Source organism: Colletotrichum chrysophilum (genome assembly GCF_026319265.1).
Source record: "Colletotrichum chrysophilum strain AFK26 chromosome Unknown scaffold_3, whole genome shotgun sequence".
Taxonomy (NCBI): Eukaryota; Fungi; Ascomycota; class Sordariomycetes; order Glomerellales; family Glomerellaceae; genus Colletotrichum; species Colletotrichum chrysophilum.
Genome location: NW_026517290.1, coordinates 314,282 through 330,194, shown reverse-complemented (window position 1 = coordinate 330,194; position 15,913 = coordinate 314,282). Strand labels below are relative to the sequence as shown.

The 15,913-nt window shown below is 56.5% G+C and overlaps 5 protein-coding genes across 5 annotated transcripts; 1 reads left to right on the top strand and 4 right to left on the bottom strand.

Annotated features, from left to right (window-relative positions):
* Positions 1–14: 14 nt before the first annotated feature.
* On the bottom strand, positions 15–1,149 carry COL26b_000754 (uncharacterized protein; the record flags this gene model as incomplete). Its single annotated transcript, XM_053173719.1, has 2 exons — positions 15–863; positions 1,072–1,149. 2 exons carry the CDS (start codon positions 1,147–1,149, stop codon positions 15–17), a joined length of 927 nt encoding a protein of 308 aa, XP_053042276.1.
* Positions 1,150–1,519: 370 nt separating this feature from the next.
* On the bottom strand, positions 1,520–2,510 carry COL26b_000753 (uncharacterized protein; the record flags this gene model as incomplete). Its single annotated transcript, XM_053173718.1, has 2 exons — positions 1,520–1,952; positions 2,221–2,510. The coding sequence occupies 2 exons, from the start codon at positions 2,508–2,510 to the stop codon at positions 1,520–1,522; spliced, it is 723 nt and encodes a 240-aa protein (XP_053042275.1).
* A 2,558-nt stretch (positions 2,511–5,068) lies between these two features.
* On the top strand, positions 5,069–6,076 carry COL26b_000752 (uncharacterized protein; the record flags this gene model as incomplete). The annotated part of the gene is made up of 2 exons (XM_053173717.1): positions 5,069–5,346; positions 5,407–6,076. 2 exons carry the CDS (start codon positions 5,069–5,071, stop codon positions 6,074–6,076), a joined length of 948 nt encoding a protein of 315 aa, XP_053042274.1.
* Positions 6,077–6,852: 776 nt separating this feature from the next.
* On the bottom strand, positions 6,853–9,017 carry COL26b_000751 (uncharacterized protein; the record flags this gene model as incomplete). The annotated part of the gene is made up of 3 exons (XM_053173716.1): positions 6,853–8,614; positions 8,673–8,784; positions 8,858–9,017. The coding sequence occupies 3 exons, from the start codon at positions 9,015–9,017 to the stop codon at positions 6,853–6,855; spliced, it is 2,034 nt and encodes a 677-aa protein (XP_053042273.1).
* Positions 9,018–10,457: 1,440 nt separating this feature from the next.
* On the bottom strand, positions 10,458–13,288 carry COL26b_000750 (uncharacterized protein; the record flags this gene model as incomplete). Its single annotated transcript, XM_053173715.1, has 2 exons — positions 10,458–10,682; positions 10,733–13,288. The coding sequence occupies 2 exons, from the start codon at positions 13,286–13,288 to the stop codon at positions 10,458–10,460; spliced, it is 2,781 nt and encodes a 926-aa protein (XP_053042272.1).
* Between the last annotated feature and the right edge of the window lie 2,625 nt (positions 13,289–15,913).

Below are 15,913 nucleotides of genomic sequence, written 5' to 3'. Positions count from 1 at the left end.
CGCTTAACAGAAATTCACAACTTCAACCGCTTCAAGACACTGAGGTCTCGAGGTGTCTCCAAGTCGGCCAGGATAGCCTCCCTCGGCCTGGAGACATCTCGCGTCACCTCCGCTGCGTACAACTTCTGAATGGCCGCAGTGACAGGACCCTTGTTTCCATCCCCAATCTTCCGTCCATCGACCTCGGTGACATGGATCTGTGACGGGAAAGTGCCCGTGCAGAACGCTTCATCAGCGCCATAAACCTCGGTGAGCGCAAAATCGAGCTCCCTGACAGTGATCCCCGCAGCGCGGCAGACGTCGATGGTCTTTTGGCGGGTGATGCCCTGCATCTGGTTGTCCTTCGTCGGCGCCCAGACCTCATCCCCTCGCACAATGAAGAAGTTGACCGAGTTGCACGTCTTGACGAAGCCCTGCATGTCCAGCATCAACGCCTCGTCGACGCCCATCACGTTGGCACTGACACAGGCCTGGACGTCCGTGGCCTTGGAGATGTGGTTCCACTGCTCGTCCTTGACGTCGGGCGGGCCGCGACGCACCCAGGTCGTGCCGAGGCGCAGGCCACGCTCCTTCGCCGCGGGGTCGACGGCCTTGATCTCGGGGATGATGACGATGAGCGGCAGGCCGATGTTGACGTGCGGGTTCTGGTAGGGAGTGGACTTGAGGCCGCGGCTGACGACGAGGCGGATGTGGACGTGAGGCTCGTCGCCCATGTCGTTTGCGTCGATGGTACGGTGCAGCAGAGATAGGAGGTCGGCCTTTGTCAGGCCCAGGTCCATGTACATGGCTTTTGCGGATTGGAACAGGCGGTTGATGTGTTCCTTGGCGAATTGGATGCGACCCCTGACTGCGCGGATTCCTTCCTGAGTTTGGAACGTCAGTTTGGATATGTTATGAAGAGTTCAGGGTCAAATACCCAAATGCCATCGCCAATTAGAAAGTTGGAGTCAAAGACTGATACCACCGCCTGGTCTCTTGGAACTAGGCGGAAGTCATTGGTAACGCCATCGCGAATACCGACCTGTAAAGCATTAGCATTCCCAAATTTTACTGTCAACGAGAGTGGCTTACCAGAATGGCTGCGTTTTTGGGATTGAGAACAGAGGTGTGGCTATTGGCCGCTTGGCTCTTCGGTTGAGACTCAGACATGGTGTCTTCGGTGGTCCGGGGTGACTGCCAACGTGGTTCGATAAGCTCTGTGAAATCTGTCTTGGCGTCTAGGTCCGAGTTGAGTTAGAGAGGCTCGCAACTGATAACAAGACTTGGTTCACATTTATCTTCAGAGGTTGCCCGGATTCGCAAGTTCAAAGCTGCAAATAACGGCGACAAGGGCTCGGTCGACACCGAGAAAGTGCCTGGACTTGGCCGAGTTTGGCCCCGCTCTGCTCGGCCTCCACCGCGACTCCTGACTCTGGGGAGCGTCGCCGTCAATAAACCCGATAAGCCCGGTGGATATTATGAACCGTCATTTCATCTGTCACCCGAAAGTCATTTGGGCCGCTTATGCAATTCCACTAGCTCATTCCTGCTGGGCAGTTTGGGTTGGTTGGAATTCGTCCAGGAACGAACCATACCACGCCGTCAGGCCGTCGTCCAAGTTGACCTGGCTGCTGTCGAAATACCCCGTGACCTGGTTGACATAGGTTTCCAATCCCTCCCCTTGGAAAAAGAGCTGAGATTGCATGTCGTCCGGTTCGAATATGCCGAGGGTGTCAGCAGTACCAGCCGGCGGCCTCAAGTCCGTAAAACGTGTTTGAGGGCTCGTCGGTTCCCAGGCCAAGGGCCCGTATACTTTGAGTCTCGCGGCTTGCAGAAGATCGCGGTGCTTGAGGAGATAGTCCTCTTTCATCCAAGCAATGCCGCGTTCAATAAGATCGATGCATGCAGCCACGTCGTTTCCATGGGCGTGGAGCACGTGTGCATCGGCATCTCGAGCCATAGTCTTGGTGTGCCTGAAAAGATCGTTAACAATGACGGCACAATATCGGTGACATTGAGGAGACTTACCAATCACAATAAAGCCCAGCCAGTCCTACCATCAGAACTCCATGCACATGACGGAAACATCGGCAAACGGCACCTATGCCATGCTGGGTTTCTAGCTTCAACCATTGGCGTACGGTCCCAGATACAGCTCGAGAGCAGATTTCGACCATCTCCCGTGATGGAATCATGAAGGTGGGCGATGGCCGATACATGAGCAAGAGAAGAAGGCCGTACTCGACCTTCATCTCCGAGTATTCCCGCGTGCCCTTGACGTCCAGACCTTCAATATCTCGCTTCCAGCTTTGTAGTTCTTGTTGAATCTTCTCGATTTCATCACAAATTTGTTGAAACGTGGTCTTGGACGCCCGGCCATCGGGTCCTCTGGCGATATAGACTGACTCCAGCACACGGCCGCCGATTCGGCGTAGTCGAACTAGATGGTTGAAGAGTTGGACGTTGAGTCGGTGAGCAACAGGTGCCGCCTGTGCTTCTGAGCTCGAAAGATTATCCAAGCTGCTGAGCATCGGTTTTGGCGCGTCGATTGCGTGTTCGCGAACAGACAAGACTCGACCGGTGATGACCGCGACTTGCCTCTCCAGGCTGTATATGCACCACCACGTACGGTTACGGATTTCCGTGTCTTCGGCACTGAAACTGCCCGCAGACGATGACCGGCGATGAAGACCCATCTCAATGGCAACAGACATGGCATATCGACTGAGATGCCAGAGGTCATCTCCATGACTCCTCACATTCGAATTCATCATCCACAGACTAAGCAGAAGTATCGAATGTAAACCTTGGAGGTCCCGCGAATGGTCGTGGAAGTTAAGAAAGAAGCGCAGACCGGTTTGGAAATAGTCAGCCGGGCTGTTGACGTCCAGCATGCGGCGGTATTCCGGGCTGCCAGCCGAGTGTGAAGATGCCAGGGCAAGAACCATAAGGACCAAGAACCTTTGGTAGAGACTGCATCTCGCGGGGTCCTCGTATAAGTGGCCGATGGTGCTTCTCAGAAAGGGAAGCGAGATGAATGGCCACCAGAGGTGAACTCGACGGATGTACGCAGCAAAAAGGAACCGCGCAATCGGCTGAGGCGGGAGTGCGGCATTGTTTCTGAACAGGTCCTGGTCTAGAGACGCGGATGAGAGCTGGGTATTCGGCGTGGGTGGTGCGAGATTGATTTGTTTGAAGAAAATGCGGGCAAATGTTGAACCCGTTGCACTGCCCACTGCGGTTATAGTCAATACGAATAGTGTCAATAAAACTCGGAAGCGACTCACTGTATATCCTGTCTGCGTAGCTATTTGGTCTCCCAATGGCCAAGACGCCAATCTCCTCTGCCTCTTTGCGCACGTCGCCAAAACGACTGACATCCGGGGCCTCGGCAGGCTGGGTTTCCGCATCTTGGGTGAGGCTATTGATTGTAGCCTGTAAATCCCTGATCTTATCTTGCAGACTCTTCACAGCAGCATAGGAATAAGTAACGCGCTCCGTGATGTTGCATTGCTCGTTGTGTTTCTCGCAGGCCGAGCATTGGGGGACTCTCAGGTCACACTTTGAGCAGTCAATCGCTTGGTTCACAAGCTTCAGTCGAGGCGCAGGGGTTTCTCAAACCTTCACTTTTCGCGCGTGGCATCTACTGCAGGCTTTAGAGACAGTGGGCGGGAATTGTGCATCCCAGCTCGGATCCATCTGACGTCGAAGGCATTCGGTAGGTGTGGCCAGTGAAGATGTTGCCCACCGACGCCGGAGGGGGCCGAGAAGAGCCCGTTTAAAGGAGATCGCCTATTTTTCCTGTGCTATATCGACTACTTTTCCTGTGGCTATTCTACTTTATCGTCGTACTTCAATATTCGTCGTCGCTTTAATAGTCGTTATCGCTTCTATTATCGTCGTCGTCGTTATCGTCGTCTTCGTCGTCGTCGTCTTCGTCGTTATCTTCGTCGTTTTCTTCGTCGCTACTACTATCGTCTCGGATAAGAGTGATGAAGTACATAGGAAATATAGCCGCGCAGGCACAGGAAAAATAGGCGGTCTCGTTTAAAGGACAGTGCAGAGAGTTACAGGGGCTAAATGAGTGTCGTCGCTGCTTTATTGCCGCTGTGTAAGTTGCGACAGTCGTCTGCAATGCAAACGAAGCATCTAGACCAATATTCTGCCGAATAAAGCCTTCAAAATACCTTGAGTATCCTGGCATTATGCTACGAAAGGGACGCAGAAGTTGTCTCAGGTTCTTGAGGAGATCAGTCTCGACATTTCGAGGTTTCGATGCCTAGAGCGGCGAGGGACATTGGCCCCTGCAATGAAGCTCTTTATCAAAGACCCCACTTGCCGTTATCAGTAAGTACGCGGATTGACGGCGGGGTGTAAGTGAGAGCAGCGAGGCATCTCGACGACCGTTGCGTGTAGGTGAGAACTCAAGGAGGAATACACACGACGTTTTCGGACGTTATTCATTTCCAAGGATGGCAAAGAAAAAACAACAACATCAGACCCTTCAGCGCAACGCGCGACCAACACAACTCCGCGTACCTAGCAACTGCACTCATCCCCTCCTCCACCAAAACTTGAGCTCATCGTCAACCTCACACAGCCAAGCACCTTTTACGACTAAACACCACATCAATACTCAATACCCTCGGAACACATAAAAATGGTAAGCCCGGCGGGAAGAATTGCCATTCTGGTTATTTTCATCACGCTGCTCCTCTGCGTCATCGCCTACTACGCCCGTCACCAAGTCCACACATTCGCCAAGTTGCTCGCCCAGCATCGAGCCCACAACAAGGAGCGCGAGGGCACTGAAAACGAAGAAACTACTACAGTCACCGCGACTGCCACTGTCTAAGGTGAGTCCATTTTTGTTTTGCCGAAATTCACATGAAGCATCGAGGTGATCGTCCCATACCCCAGCAGATGTGGCTTGACCCCATGTCCCAGGCCCAGGAAACACCATTCTAGCGTCGCACCAGCCACTGTGAATGCTCCACCAAATTTTCTATCGAGAGAGCTCTTGATCGACTGACTTCCCGGATACCCAGGACCACCAGCGCTCCCTCACGACCACAGCCATTCAGTCACGATGGCGACCAGACGAGCCCTCCGCACGCCATTGAGCGTGCGCTCACTCTCCAACCAGTTCTCCTCCCCCCAATCGCTCTCCCGACCCTTCGCATACGCCTCCCGATCCATCAACACCGACTCCTCCGCCAATGGCACGAACAAGACGACACACTTTGGTTTCGAGACCGTCCCCGAGTCCGAAAAGGCCGACCGCGTCGCCGGCGTCTTCCACAGCGTCGCCGACTCCTACGATCGCATGAACGACCTCATGTCCTTTGGCTGGCATAGAGTATGGAAGTACGTCTCTTCCCCCTCCCTCTTCCTCTCTCCCACGACTAACACACATGCCCCCCAAAGGGACCACTTCGTCAACTCCCTCCAGCCGGGCTTCTCAGCAACCAACCCCCCGACCCCGCAACACATCCTCGACATTGCAGGCGGCACCGGCGACATCGCCTTCCGCATGCTCCACACGGCGCACAACATCAACCGCAACCCCGACGTCCGCGTCACAATTTCCGACATCAACCCCTCCATGCTCGCCGTCGGCCGCGACCGCTCAAAGTCCCTCCCGGCCTCCCAGCAGGCCGCCCTCTCGTGGCTCGAGGCCAACGCCGAGAAGCTCCCCGACGGTGCCGTCCCCGACAACTCCGTCGACCTCTACACCGTCGCCTTCGGCATCCGCAACTTCACAGACATCCCCGCCGCCCTGCGCGAGGCCCACCGCGTCCTCAAGCCCGGCGGCGTCTTCGCCTGCCTCGAGTTCTCCAAGGCCGACGACTACCCCCTCTTCAACGCCGTCTACAAGCGCTGGTCCTTCAGCGCCATCCCCCTCATCGGCCACCTCGTCGCCGGCGACAGGGACAGCTACCAGTACCTCGTCGAGAGCATCGAGCGCTTCCCCAGCCAGACTGAGTTCCGCGACATGATCAAGGACGCCGGCTTCGTTGTCGCCGGCGACGGCTACGAGAACCTCACCGGTGGCGTCGCAGCCATCCACAAGGGCATGAAGCCCATCAAGGCGTAAGCGGGAGGCATGATGACGTGAGGAGGATAAAGAAACGAACGTGGTCTGAAATCGGGGAGGCAGACGTGTACAATGCTGAATCTGTACTAATAAGAAAAGAAAGAAATGATGCTGCTTAGACGGTGCGGCTGTCAGATAGACTCCCTACACACAAGATGAATGTAAATGAGATGGCCGCTGGCCTTGTACAACAGTACCTTGAACCTATCCGGTGACCAGTGATGGCGTGCAGATCTCACAGACTGACTATATCGCATCACAGGTCAACGGCAACAGGACATTGGTCGCAACAAAGGACCAGAATACATTAGACAGCATGAATTGCCTCTATCTGAAGCCCACCGGACCATAGTCTACCTCACCATCATCATCATGAAAACGGACGACAGGGGTAAACACTAAATCTGGCTTTTCTCTCAACTCCACCGAAGCCGTAAAGCCTTTTATTTCTCATCGACGAAGAACTCCTAACATGGAAAATGGGAAGCTGAGCCGAGGACCAACATCCCAAACCGAGAGACCTTCCCCACCTATTCATCTCATTAAGGTACGCGTACAAGAATTGGTAGCACTTATTTTCTTTGCCCCCCCTTTCTCCCTTCATAACCGAAAAAGAATAATCGTGTCCTTCATTCCCCTGTCTTCGAGGGGCCAAACTTGACCATTAAGGCTGCAAGGACGTCATTAGCCTTGGACAGACGGCGGCGCTTCCCCGATTCCGAGGAGCAAGTGCCGCCCTCCGCAGCACTCTTATCAATGACTCTGAGAGAAGAGTCCTACTCCGCCGGTGTGGCGGGGCCGGGGGCAGGTGAAGCTCCACCATCACCCTTGAGTCCACCTCGACCACGGCCGCCACGTCCCCGGTCGCCTCCACGGCCGCCTCGACCACCTCCACGGCCACGGCGGTTGCTCTCAGAGTCACTGGCTCCACCGGCACTACGGTAGCCACTGCCAGTGTTGGCAGAGTTGCTGCCGCCTCTGCTGCTTCCCCAGTTGCCGGCACCGCCACGGGGCTGGAACTTGGTCTCGCGATGCTGGAACACCTTGACAAGGGGACGAGAGCGGTCTTCCTGGGCGCGGGTCTTGAGGTCCTCGGGCAGGCTGTTAAGGGCGGCATCACGGTCCTCGACAGTCTTGAACTGAACCACCTTGTTCGAGTTACCCCACTTCTCAATCTTGAGAATCTTCGCCTTGTGTTCACCATCGAAGAGATCGCGCGTCTGCTCTTCGGAGCTGACATTCATAATGAACAGTCCGATGATGTCTTGAGCGGGAGTCTTGGGTGCAGGCGAAGAGACGGGGTCAGGGCCGTGGGCTGATCCGTTGGCAGCCGCAGGCGCGGGACGCTCATCCTTGGGGGGCACTGCGGGCGGTGCAGCAGCGGCCGCGGGTTGAGGGGTAGCAGGCTTAGCAGGGGGAAGAGGTGTGGCGACAGCAGGCTTGGGAGGCGCTTGAGATGAGGGTTGTCTGCTGGTAGGAGGGGGAGCTGTGCTTTGGGTCGAGGGCGGGGCGGGAGCTGGGAGGTTTCCGGGAGCTCCAGCTGGGGCCGAAGCCGGGACAGGCGCCGCCGTCTTAGCACCCCTATGTGAGAAGTTGAAGCCCTGCGCACGCATCTCGGTTCCGATACGGCCGTCTTGGATCTCAAGAACCAGGTAGCCGAAGGCGGCATCTGCCAGGTTGAAGTTCCACATGTTCTTGAAGGCGCTCTCGTCGACCTGACCAAGCTGAGCTTGGCCTGCGACGGGTCCGCCGAAGGGGTTGCCACCAGCGGCCGTGGTAGGCATTTTCTCCACGATCTGGAGGGCGTTCTTGAGCAGGTTCTGCTGAGCCTCGTTCTGGGAGATGGCGGGCTCGACCTCACCCTTGACAGTCTCCCAGACGTCGTTGAAGGAGGCCTTGGAGGCGGCAAGCTTGCCGCGGTAGTGGTCGAGGGTAGGGTTGACACTGAATTCGTTGTAGGAGCTGCCATAGCGGAAGTGAAGACCGGCGGAGATGGAGAAGTCAGCCTTGAGGGTGACGGAGAGCTGGTTCAGGATACCCTCACGGGCGGGAGAGGCGTGGGTGACGAAGACGCGGGTTTCGGTGGGGTCGTAGACACGGTGGGCAGTGTCGACGAGCTCACCCATCTGCAGGAGAGTGGTCCACATGGTGCCCTGGCCTCCGGCAATGGTGGTCCTACCTTCACCATTGTCGAAGAGCTTGTGCATGACGACAGCACCGCCAAGACCCAACAGACGGAGCTTCACTCCGCCAATCTCCAGGAGCATCGATCGGGCCTCGTCGATGATGTGCAGGTTGTGAACCTTGTACTCGCCGGACCGGAACTTCTCGAGAACGCGCACATCTTCGCAAGCACCCCATACGGTGTATACGGGAACATCGAGCTTAACCTCGCCGCTCAGAAGCTGAGACAGCTGGGAGAGGGGGAGCTCGTGAGGCGCGAATCGGCTCTTGACTGGACCGGGACCGCCCTGTTGAATCTGCTTCTTGATATCCTCGTGGATCAAAGGCGAGTACTGAGCAACATGCTTAAGGGTCCTTGGTACCAATGTCAGAATGACAGCGGTCGGGTGTGGATTCGCGGAGGGGTCCTTACTTTTCAGCGATTCGCTCCAGGGAGGTGTCGTCGTAGAAGCCAAAGTCGCCAGTGTGGATGATGTGGTCGGCTCGTGCTTGTTGCGCCAGGTCGTTCAGAGATCGGAGGTTGCCTGTGAAGATTAGGTCGGATGGAAGCTCTACAGAGGGAGCGGCTTGGCCCCGTTTGGTGGGATGGCAACGAACCTCGGACGTCAGCTATGCACAGGACACGGATTGGGCCAGTCTGGAGAACGCGACCCTGGTTGGGAAGGAGCGGCGCGGCGCCGGGGTTGATGGAAGAAGCTCCGTTGGGCATGTAGCCCGGGTTGTTGTTGTATGGACGAGGCTGAAGGGGCGATGACATATTAGCACGTGTCTGCGGAGGGACGGAGAGAAGCTATCGACGCCCCCAGCTCCGACGACATGGCGGCGCGACAGTGAGAGCAATGACGCAAACGAGGAGCGCAAGGACAGCGGGCGGTGTCTGACGAGCTGTTTCGTCCCCGGCAGATGACGATGAGTTAGGACGAGAAGGGGAACTTACAGCAGCCATGCTAGGTGGTTGTCCAGGTAATCGCGAGATGAAGTCGGGACTGGAGACTGATGCTGGAGGAGGGGGCAGATCGGTTGGGATCGGGGGGTTTCGTAAGCGTCTGGACCGGGTGCTCGAGTCGGGAGGTCGAGGGAGGGGAGGTTTTGGGTATCAACGGAGATGGAAATGAGGTTGGAAGGAGCAGACGGTGATGTTTGCGACGGAGAAAAGAACAAGCTCCCCTTACAAGGCTGGTGATATTTTTCTGGAGGTCAAGGTAGGGAAAAGTGCCAGGTGTAGGTGGAAGCAACGAACGGACGAATTGGCGCCCTGCCACAGGAGGCTGCCCTTGCCCCAAAGGGTTTAGCGCGGCTGGACAGAGCTGGCAGGGGCTAGAATTGCTCCTTCCGCAGAGCACCCGCCGCCCGCCTTGGACGTCTTCCAGGTTGTTTCCCGTCTGGAGCGGACAGCGGGACGCACCTACGCTGGAGAGCGCTGGCCACCTCCAGGCACAGCGGCGGGGCTCAGGCAGCGAGCCCGCCTTCCTGGTTGCGCGCGAATAACCTACACCAGCCCGCCCCAAGCTGGACCTCTCAGGGAGAGACACATGCACATCCCGACGTCAGGAGCTACCTACCTAGGACTCAGCTCACTTCTTGCACAAGATGAGACTGCAGTCTCTCACTGTTCAATGACTCCATCTACAGCCTGTCTCATGGCAGACAATGATGGCATAGGCAGAATTTCTTCATCCTCTTCACCTCACAGGCGTGGTCACAAACATCTCACGGATCCGGGCGAGATCCCTCACAGCAACATCATCCATGAACGTCTCGGGTAGGAGCAGCGATATCCCAACGACAACGACGACCGAAGAGCGAGAGATCCACCGTATGCTGTGCAACCTTGAACTGATTCTTCTTCCCTGCGCCTCTCAATGGAACCTAGGTAGCCTCCAAAAGATCCGCCGCTATGCTATCTGTGTACATGTGCTTCAACAAACTCCTCCACCCACCACGATAAGCCGGACAGAATAGTAGATGTGATGGGATATAACATGACGGAAAAATGGAGGCTGCGCAAAAAACTTCTCGAAGCAATCGACGCAGTCCTCTCTTGAATATATAACGCACTCGCACCCCCGCAAACTCCGCCATATGCACACACATTTGGATTATACAGAGCCACAGACCAAGATCGCACACCCGGCCTGCATCTGGCGGGAGCGTGTCCTCCCTTCGCAGCTTCACTTGCCTTGCTCAGGCGCCAGGATTACCACATGTCGTCTCGTCCATCACCGCGGCGTCTGCCGTCGTCACCGGCATCCCGCCCGTACTGATCGTGATAATACTGCTTGCCAGGCTGGGGATCGTAGCTATCAGGGCCGTCATAGCCATCGCCGCGTTGCATGTCGACGCCATGGTCGTACTCGTAGATCTGAGCGTCGTCGACGTAGTCAACCTCGTCATGAGGATGGTCGCCGTATTGGCTGTCACCCTGTTTTGTGTCAGTGTGAATCCCACAAGCAAGCTTTTGGTTCAACTCACGCGATGGTAGTCAAAGTCGTACTGGCCCTCCTGACCTTCAGCCTCCTGAGCCTGCTGCATCTGCTGTTGTGCCAAGTATTGCTCCTCCTGCTCCTTGCGCCGGCGCTCCTCCTCGAGCCGCCTCTGCTGCGGCGACTGCGGGACTTGCATCTGGGGGTGCATGGCTTGCACAATGGCAAGGTAGTTGTACATGAAGTTGCTGAGCAGGACCTGACTCATCAACGACCGACGCGGGTTTGCGAGTTTAATGTGAGCCATCCGATAAATCGCTCTCTCCTCAAGCAGCGGGAATCTGGTCCAGTGGTAGTCCACATCGGGCTTCAAGGGCCTGTACGGCACCTCTTCCGACACGCGCAGATGCTGGTTCTTCTTGCTGCTGCTGTCCTTTTCGCTCTTCTTCTTGCCACCGCCGAAGAGACCCGAGAACAAGCCTCCTTCCTTCTCTTTCTTGGATTCTGTCTTGCGGCTTTCCTTTTTGCGCTCCTCGGCGAGCTTGTTGTCGACGTTGTCACGATCCACAATGATGCTCTCTCTGCCCTTGACGCCATCGATCGAGTTCTGCAAAACGTCCAGTCGCGCATTGTCCTGTGTCTTTTCCCCAGAGTGCTTCTTCTTCTTCTCCTCCTCCTTCTTCTTCTTATCCTTATCATCACTGCCGCCCTTGAGCCATTTGGACCATCCGCCCGACGACTTTGACGAGGAGACACTTGCAGAGTCATCGTCTCTCTCCTTGCGCAGCTTTCCTCCAGTCCGCTTCTCTTCTGGCTTCTTCTCCTCTGTAGGTAAGGTGGGAATGAAGGTCAACGTGTCAGTACGGTTAGCACCGCTGCCAGGGAGGGATGACGGGTGAGAGGACATGTCATTCAGGCTTTGGCTAGAAGCGTTCGCTTGCTTCATCATCTGCGGCTGTTGCTGCTGCGGCGATTGCGGCATCGTGGGCGTTGTCGGGCTTGGGGCTGAGTGCGCACTCTGGGCCGAGTGAGAGCTTTGCACCGAGTGAGCTGAGCCGGGACGCAGGTTTGAACGAGCAGGAGGCTCCTCCATAGACTGTTGGGATAGAGCCGGAGCATTGGCATGTTGCGACGAGGACGACCGCTGAGGGAATTGCTGGCGCTGGGCGTTTTCTTCAGTGACAGGCGACTCGACAATGGAGGGGACTGGCTGTCTCGTGTCTGCTGAAGCCGACGACTTCCTTGTAGGGTGCTGCTGAGGCTGTTCGGAACGTGTGTTGGTGGGAGACACGGGCTCCTCGATCTCAGATGACGTTCCATCGGAGCCGGCCTGTGCTATGGGCGAGTCCTGGGAGAGCTTGTGCTGCCGTCGTACAGAGCGGTTTGGACGGGAGAAGTTCTCCGACACAGGCTCCGACTGTTGGCGAATGTGAGTGGGCAGCTTGGGCACATCGGGCACATCGCTCGGCAGAGGCGGGACACTGTCCGCCGAGTCAGAAGAATCCATGTGCCCGTGGCGATTGGCGACACGTTTTGAGAAGGGCAATCGGTCTCCGGATCGGACGCTTCCGTTCTTTCGGTACGTCGTCCTTGTTGAACGGCGGAGTCCCATGCCCGGGGCAACTGGCAGGATCGGCATGTCTTCGGCGCCACCTTCCGACTGGGTCTCCTTGGAGAGCTTTTGTACTACCTTGGAAGGGTCCTTTACAAGTTCGCTGAGGTCCAGTTCGGGAGTCGAGTAATCTCTGAGGGAGCTCTTTCGCGAAAGCCTCTCGGCGCCGTCAATGTAGCTGGCCCCTTCTCTGGTGTCTGAAGCATCAATGCGTCTGGATAGCATGCTCTTCTTTCGTCTCAACCCACCACCGGAGTCACTCCGGTCAATGCTGCCATCGCTGGAAATAAAGGACTCCCCTGACCGGCGTTTAATAGTATTGACTCTGTTTTCCAAAAAGTTCTTGAACTCTGACGGCGCAAGCTCGGGATGCACAGCTGCGGGCACCCACAGCAGTCTCGAAGGATCGTTCTCGTCGTCGTCTCCAGTTGGGGCAATAGGGGGCATGGGCATGAGGGAGAGGCCCGAGAACGGCAGCATGTCGGGGTCAGCATTATTGCCCACATCCATAGACATACGTCTCAGGGCTTGCAAGTTGCTCAATTCCTGCGCGATGTCGTTCGGGTTCTCGATGTTGCCAAGGGGAAACTGAGAGGACTCGTTCTTGACGTCCCGCAGAGAGAGGGGGGGCGACTTGGGACCATTCTGTTCGAACGACATGCTTCGCTGGCTAGGGGAGCGCGTAGGCAATGTCTGGGACTTTTTCAGGGTCGGAGTGCCGTTTGGTGCCATGTTCAACCCCGTCTTGTCAGAAGCCGAGCGTATCATTTGCCTGCGCGGATCTTCCTCGATGGGCTCTGGCTCGGGCTCGTACTGGTCAGAGTATTGACCCAGCATGCTCATGCGTTGATCGTAGTTGTCGTCTCCGTAGAGGGTCCCAATAGCCTCAGTCACATGGTGACTGGGGTCTGAAATTGACAGCTGGCTGGCATGACCGCGTCGACTCGCAAAGCTGCCACCAACATCGGCGCGGGGTCTAGATGAGGTCTGCATAGGGGGCAAAGGGTTAGCGACGACTGTGATGTGGAAGAGGAGCGCAGAGCCACGAGCCGGAGCGGCCGAGACTGCCGTCAGGTGGTGACGATGGAGAGGCAGTGACAAAAAGTCTGGACGAGAATCACGGAGCCTCCAAAGTGCTGGGGAGTATCGGGGCGAGGGTTCGTGGTAGTGGGCGACGCACCATCATCTAGAAAAGTGAAAGACCCGCAGGGAGGCCGAAAAGCCAGCGATTCCCTTGAAAACACCACTTGTCTGGCAAGTATCTCGTTCTGAAAGAGTTTGCCGGCAAGCTCTCATGTGTCTGGGGTAGGTGGTAGCATAGGCGCGGCGAGACTCGGGGAGGAAACGAGGGTCGAGGGGGCGAGTTGTTGTTGCGGGTTGGGATACAGATACATGTATCTATTCCAAGGTTGGTCGCGGTGGTCGGGATCGCATGCGAGGGTTTATTGGAGCGGTGCGCAGGTGCCCGGGGTGTACGTGACTGGCGATAAGGATGGAAAGACTGGAGTAGTCGACCGTTGCGAACGAGAGAAAAAGCAAGCGGTAAAAGACTGTTGGGAGCGCGGAATAGGCGAGGACAAGGACAGAACAGGCCAGGACGGGGCACGTCGTCACGGCGGGTAGACGGTTGGCGTGCTGCTGCTGCTGTGCTTGTTGTGGTTGTGTTGTAGGAGGTAGTAGTAGCAATAGCACTGGCCGTGGCAGCAGGAACCGTAAGTGGTGGTGGTGGTGGTGGTGGAGGGTGTAATGAGTGGTGGTTGGCGGTTGTCTAGTTTTTGGTGGTGGCCTCCATAGGTCTAGGTACGGATACAAAGTAGGTAGGTAGGTACGAACGACGAGATGGTAGTAGATGCCCAGTCCCTTTGCCGACCGCTGCTTGTTGTTCCGCCGTCCAGTCTTTTTTGGGTTTTCGGGGCCTTGGGACTTGACTTTGGGGTCCAGGTGGTGGTAGGAAATGTCTTGGGAGAATGGGATTGGGATTTCCGTTCGGGCAGTGCAGGCGCTGGTGCAAGTCAATTCCACCCCCTACTGCAGGTGAATGTACTCGGAGAACGGACAGAAGACACAGAGCGAGCGAGAACGATGGACAGGCCGGGAAAGCGGCGCTACCAAGGTCGAGGTCACGTCGTGGAGATCAGGTACTTGGGCCGCCAGGTAGCTGGATACCTTCTGCAAATAGGCACACGCGCCAGAGGGCCAGACCGACCCCTGACGATGAGCGGTCGCGGGCTGCCGCGGGTAGGCGGTCTGCTGGGACCAACCAGGTGGAGGCAGCGGGCGATAAGTACCGAGTACAAGCCAATGGCAGCGCCGGGCATGTACTCCTGCGTGTGGGGCGCCACCCAGACTGCATTAGCGCAATCAAACTGGGTGCTCGCTGCTTTGCAAAGCGGCCAGTCAAAGTGGTCTGCCGCGAATGGGCGCCTCCCTGTCACGTGCCCTGTCTGCCTGCCACTGGTCCGTCACTCGTCACTGCTGCCTCTGCCATCTGGTGAAGGTACTTTTTACAAGTGCGTGCTCGTCCTGGTTTTTGAGTTGGTCTTTTGGAATGACTAGCAGGGCCGGCACTAAGGAATACCTTAGTACAGATTGATAGCACGCTATGGAACAGGGAGAGAAGACCAACAGATCAATCAGTCTTGGTCCTTCTTCTGCCTGCTTTCTTTTTTCTTTTTTTTTATGAATCGATGGAGGCCATGGCGCGAACCGAGGAACGAAAGAGGAAGGAACGACGGCGGGAAGGGATGCAGACGCTTGAAGCAAGCAAGCACTCCCACGCTGGAGACGAACGACGAATTGCCTTTCACTCATGCAGCTGGCACATTGCAGTCAGTCAGGTACCGGCTCAGGTACACCACATTGATTGATGGACTGCCCTCCTCGGGTCTGTGGCCTGAGCTAAATCCGTACCGTCCGTTCCCTTACGCACATCATGGGGACAGAGCCCCTGGCTGCGGCTTGCGAACTGACTGGCTGCCGTTATGCCATGCCCATGGAGAACATGCAAAAGCGAACGAAGGAACCGGGGGCCGCCAGCAACACGACACGACAAGACACGACGCGCGACAGTCATCAACGGAACATGACTGACAACCGCTGCCTCATTTAAAAGAACTTCGTACCGCACATTACGCTCCCAAGCCAAGACCACACTGACACCGGATGACGAGGCAAATCAACTGCCTCCGGCTGACTCTACTCTGAAAGCCAGATGGCGACCCCAGGGTTCGGATATTTGAGTGGGCGGTGGTGGTGGTGTTGGCATGGATGATGCACCGCACAAGTCGTTCCATCAACGCCGTCAAAAGAAGAGACCAGAGGAACTCTGCTTGCACAATCCGGCGCTCGGCCGTGGAACAAGAAAACGAGATACGAAGTCTACACTTTTTCTGTACGCGTCCTTCTCTAACCAGAGCTGAATCCGAAGCTGCTCTCTTCCCAAAGCATCTCTTGCGCCCCTCACTACCACGACCAACTTCTGGCCCGCGCAAGGGACACCCGACCAAAGAAAAGAAGCTCATGATGTGCAACCGGGACCAACGTCACTGGTCCTCTATTTGCGGAAGCTTCTGCCGTGTATCAAGTCCCGACTTAGCCTCTGCGGCGACGCATGGAATC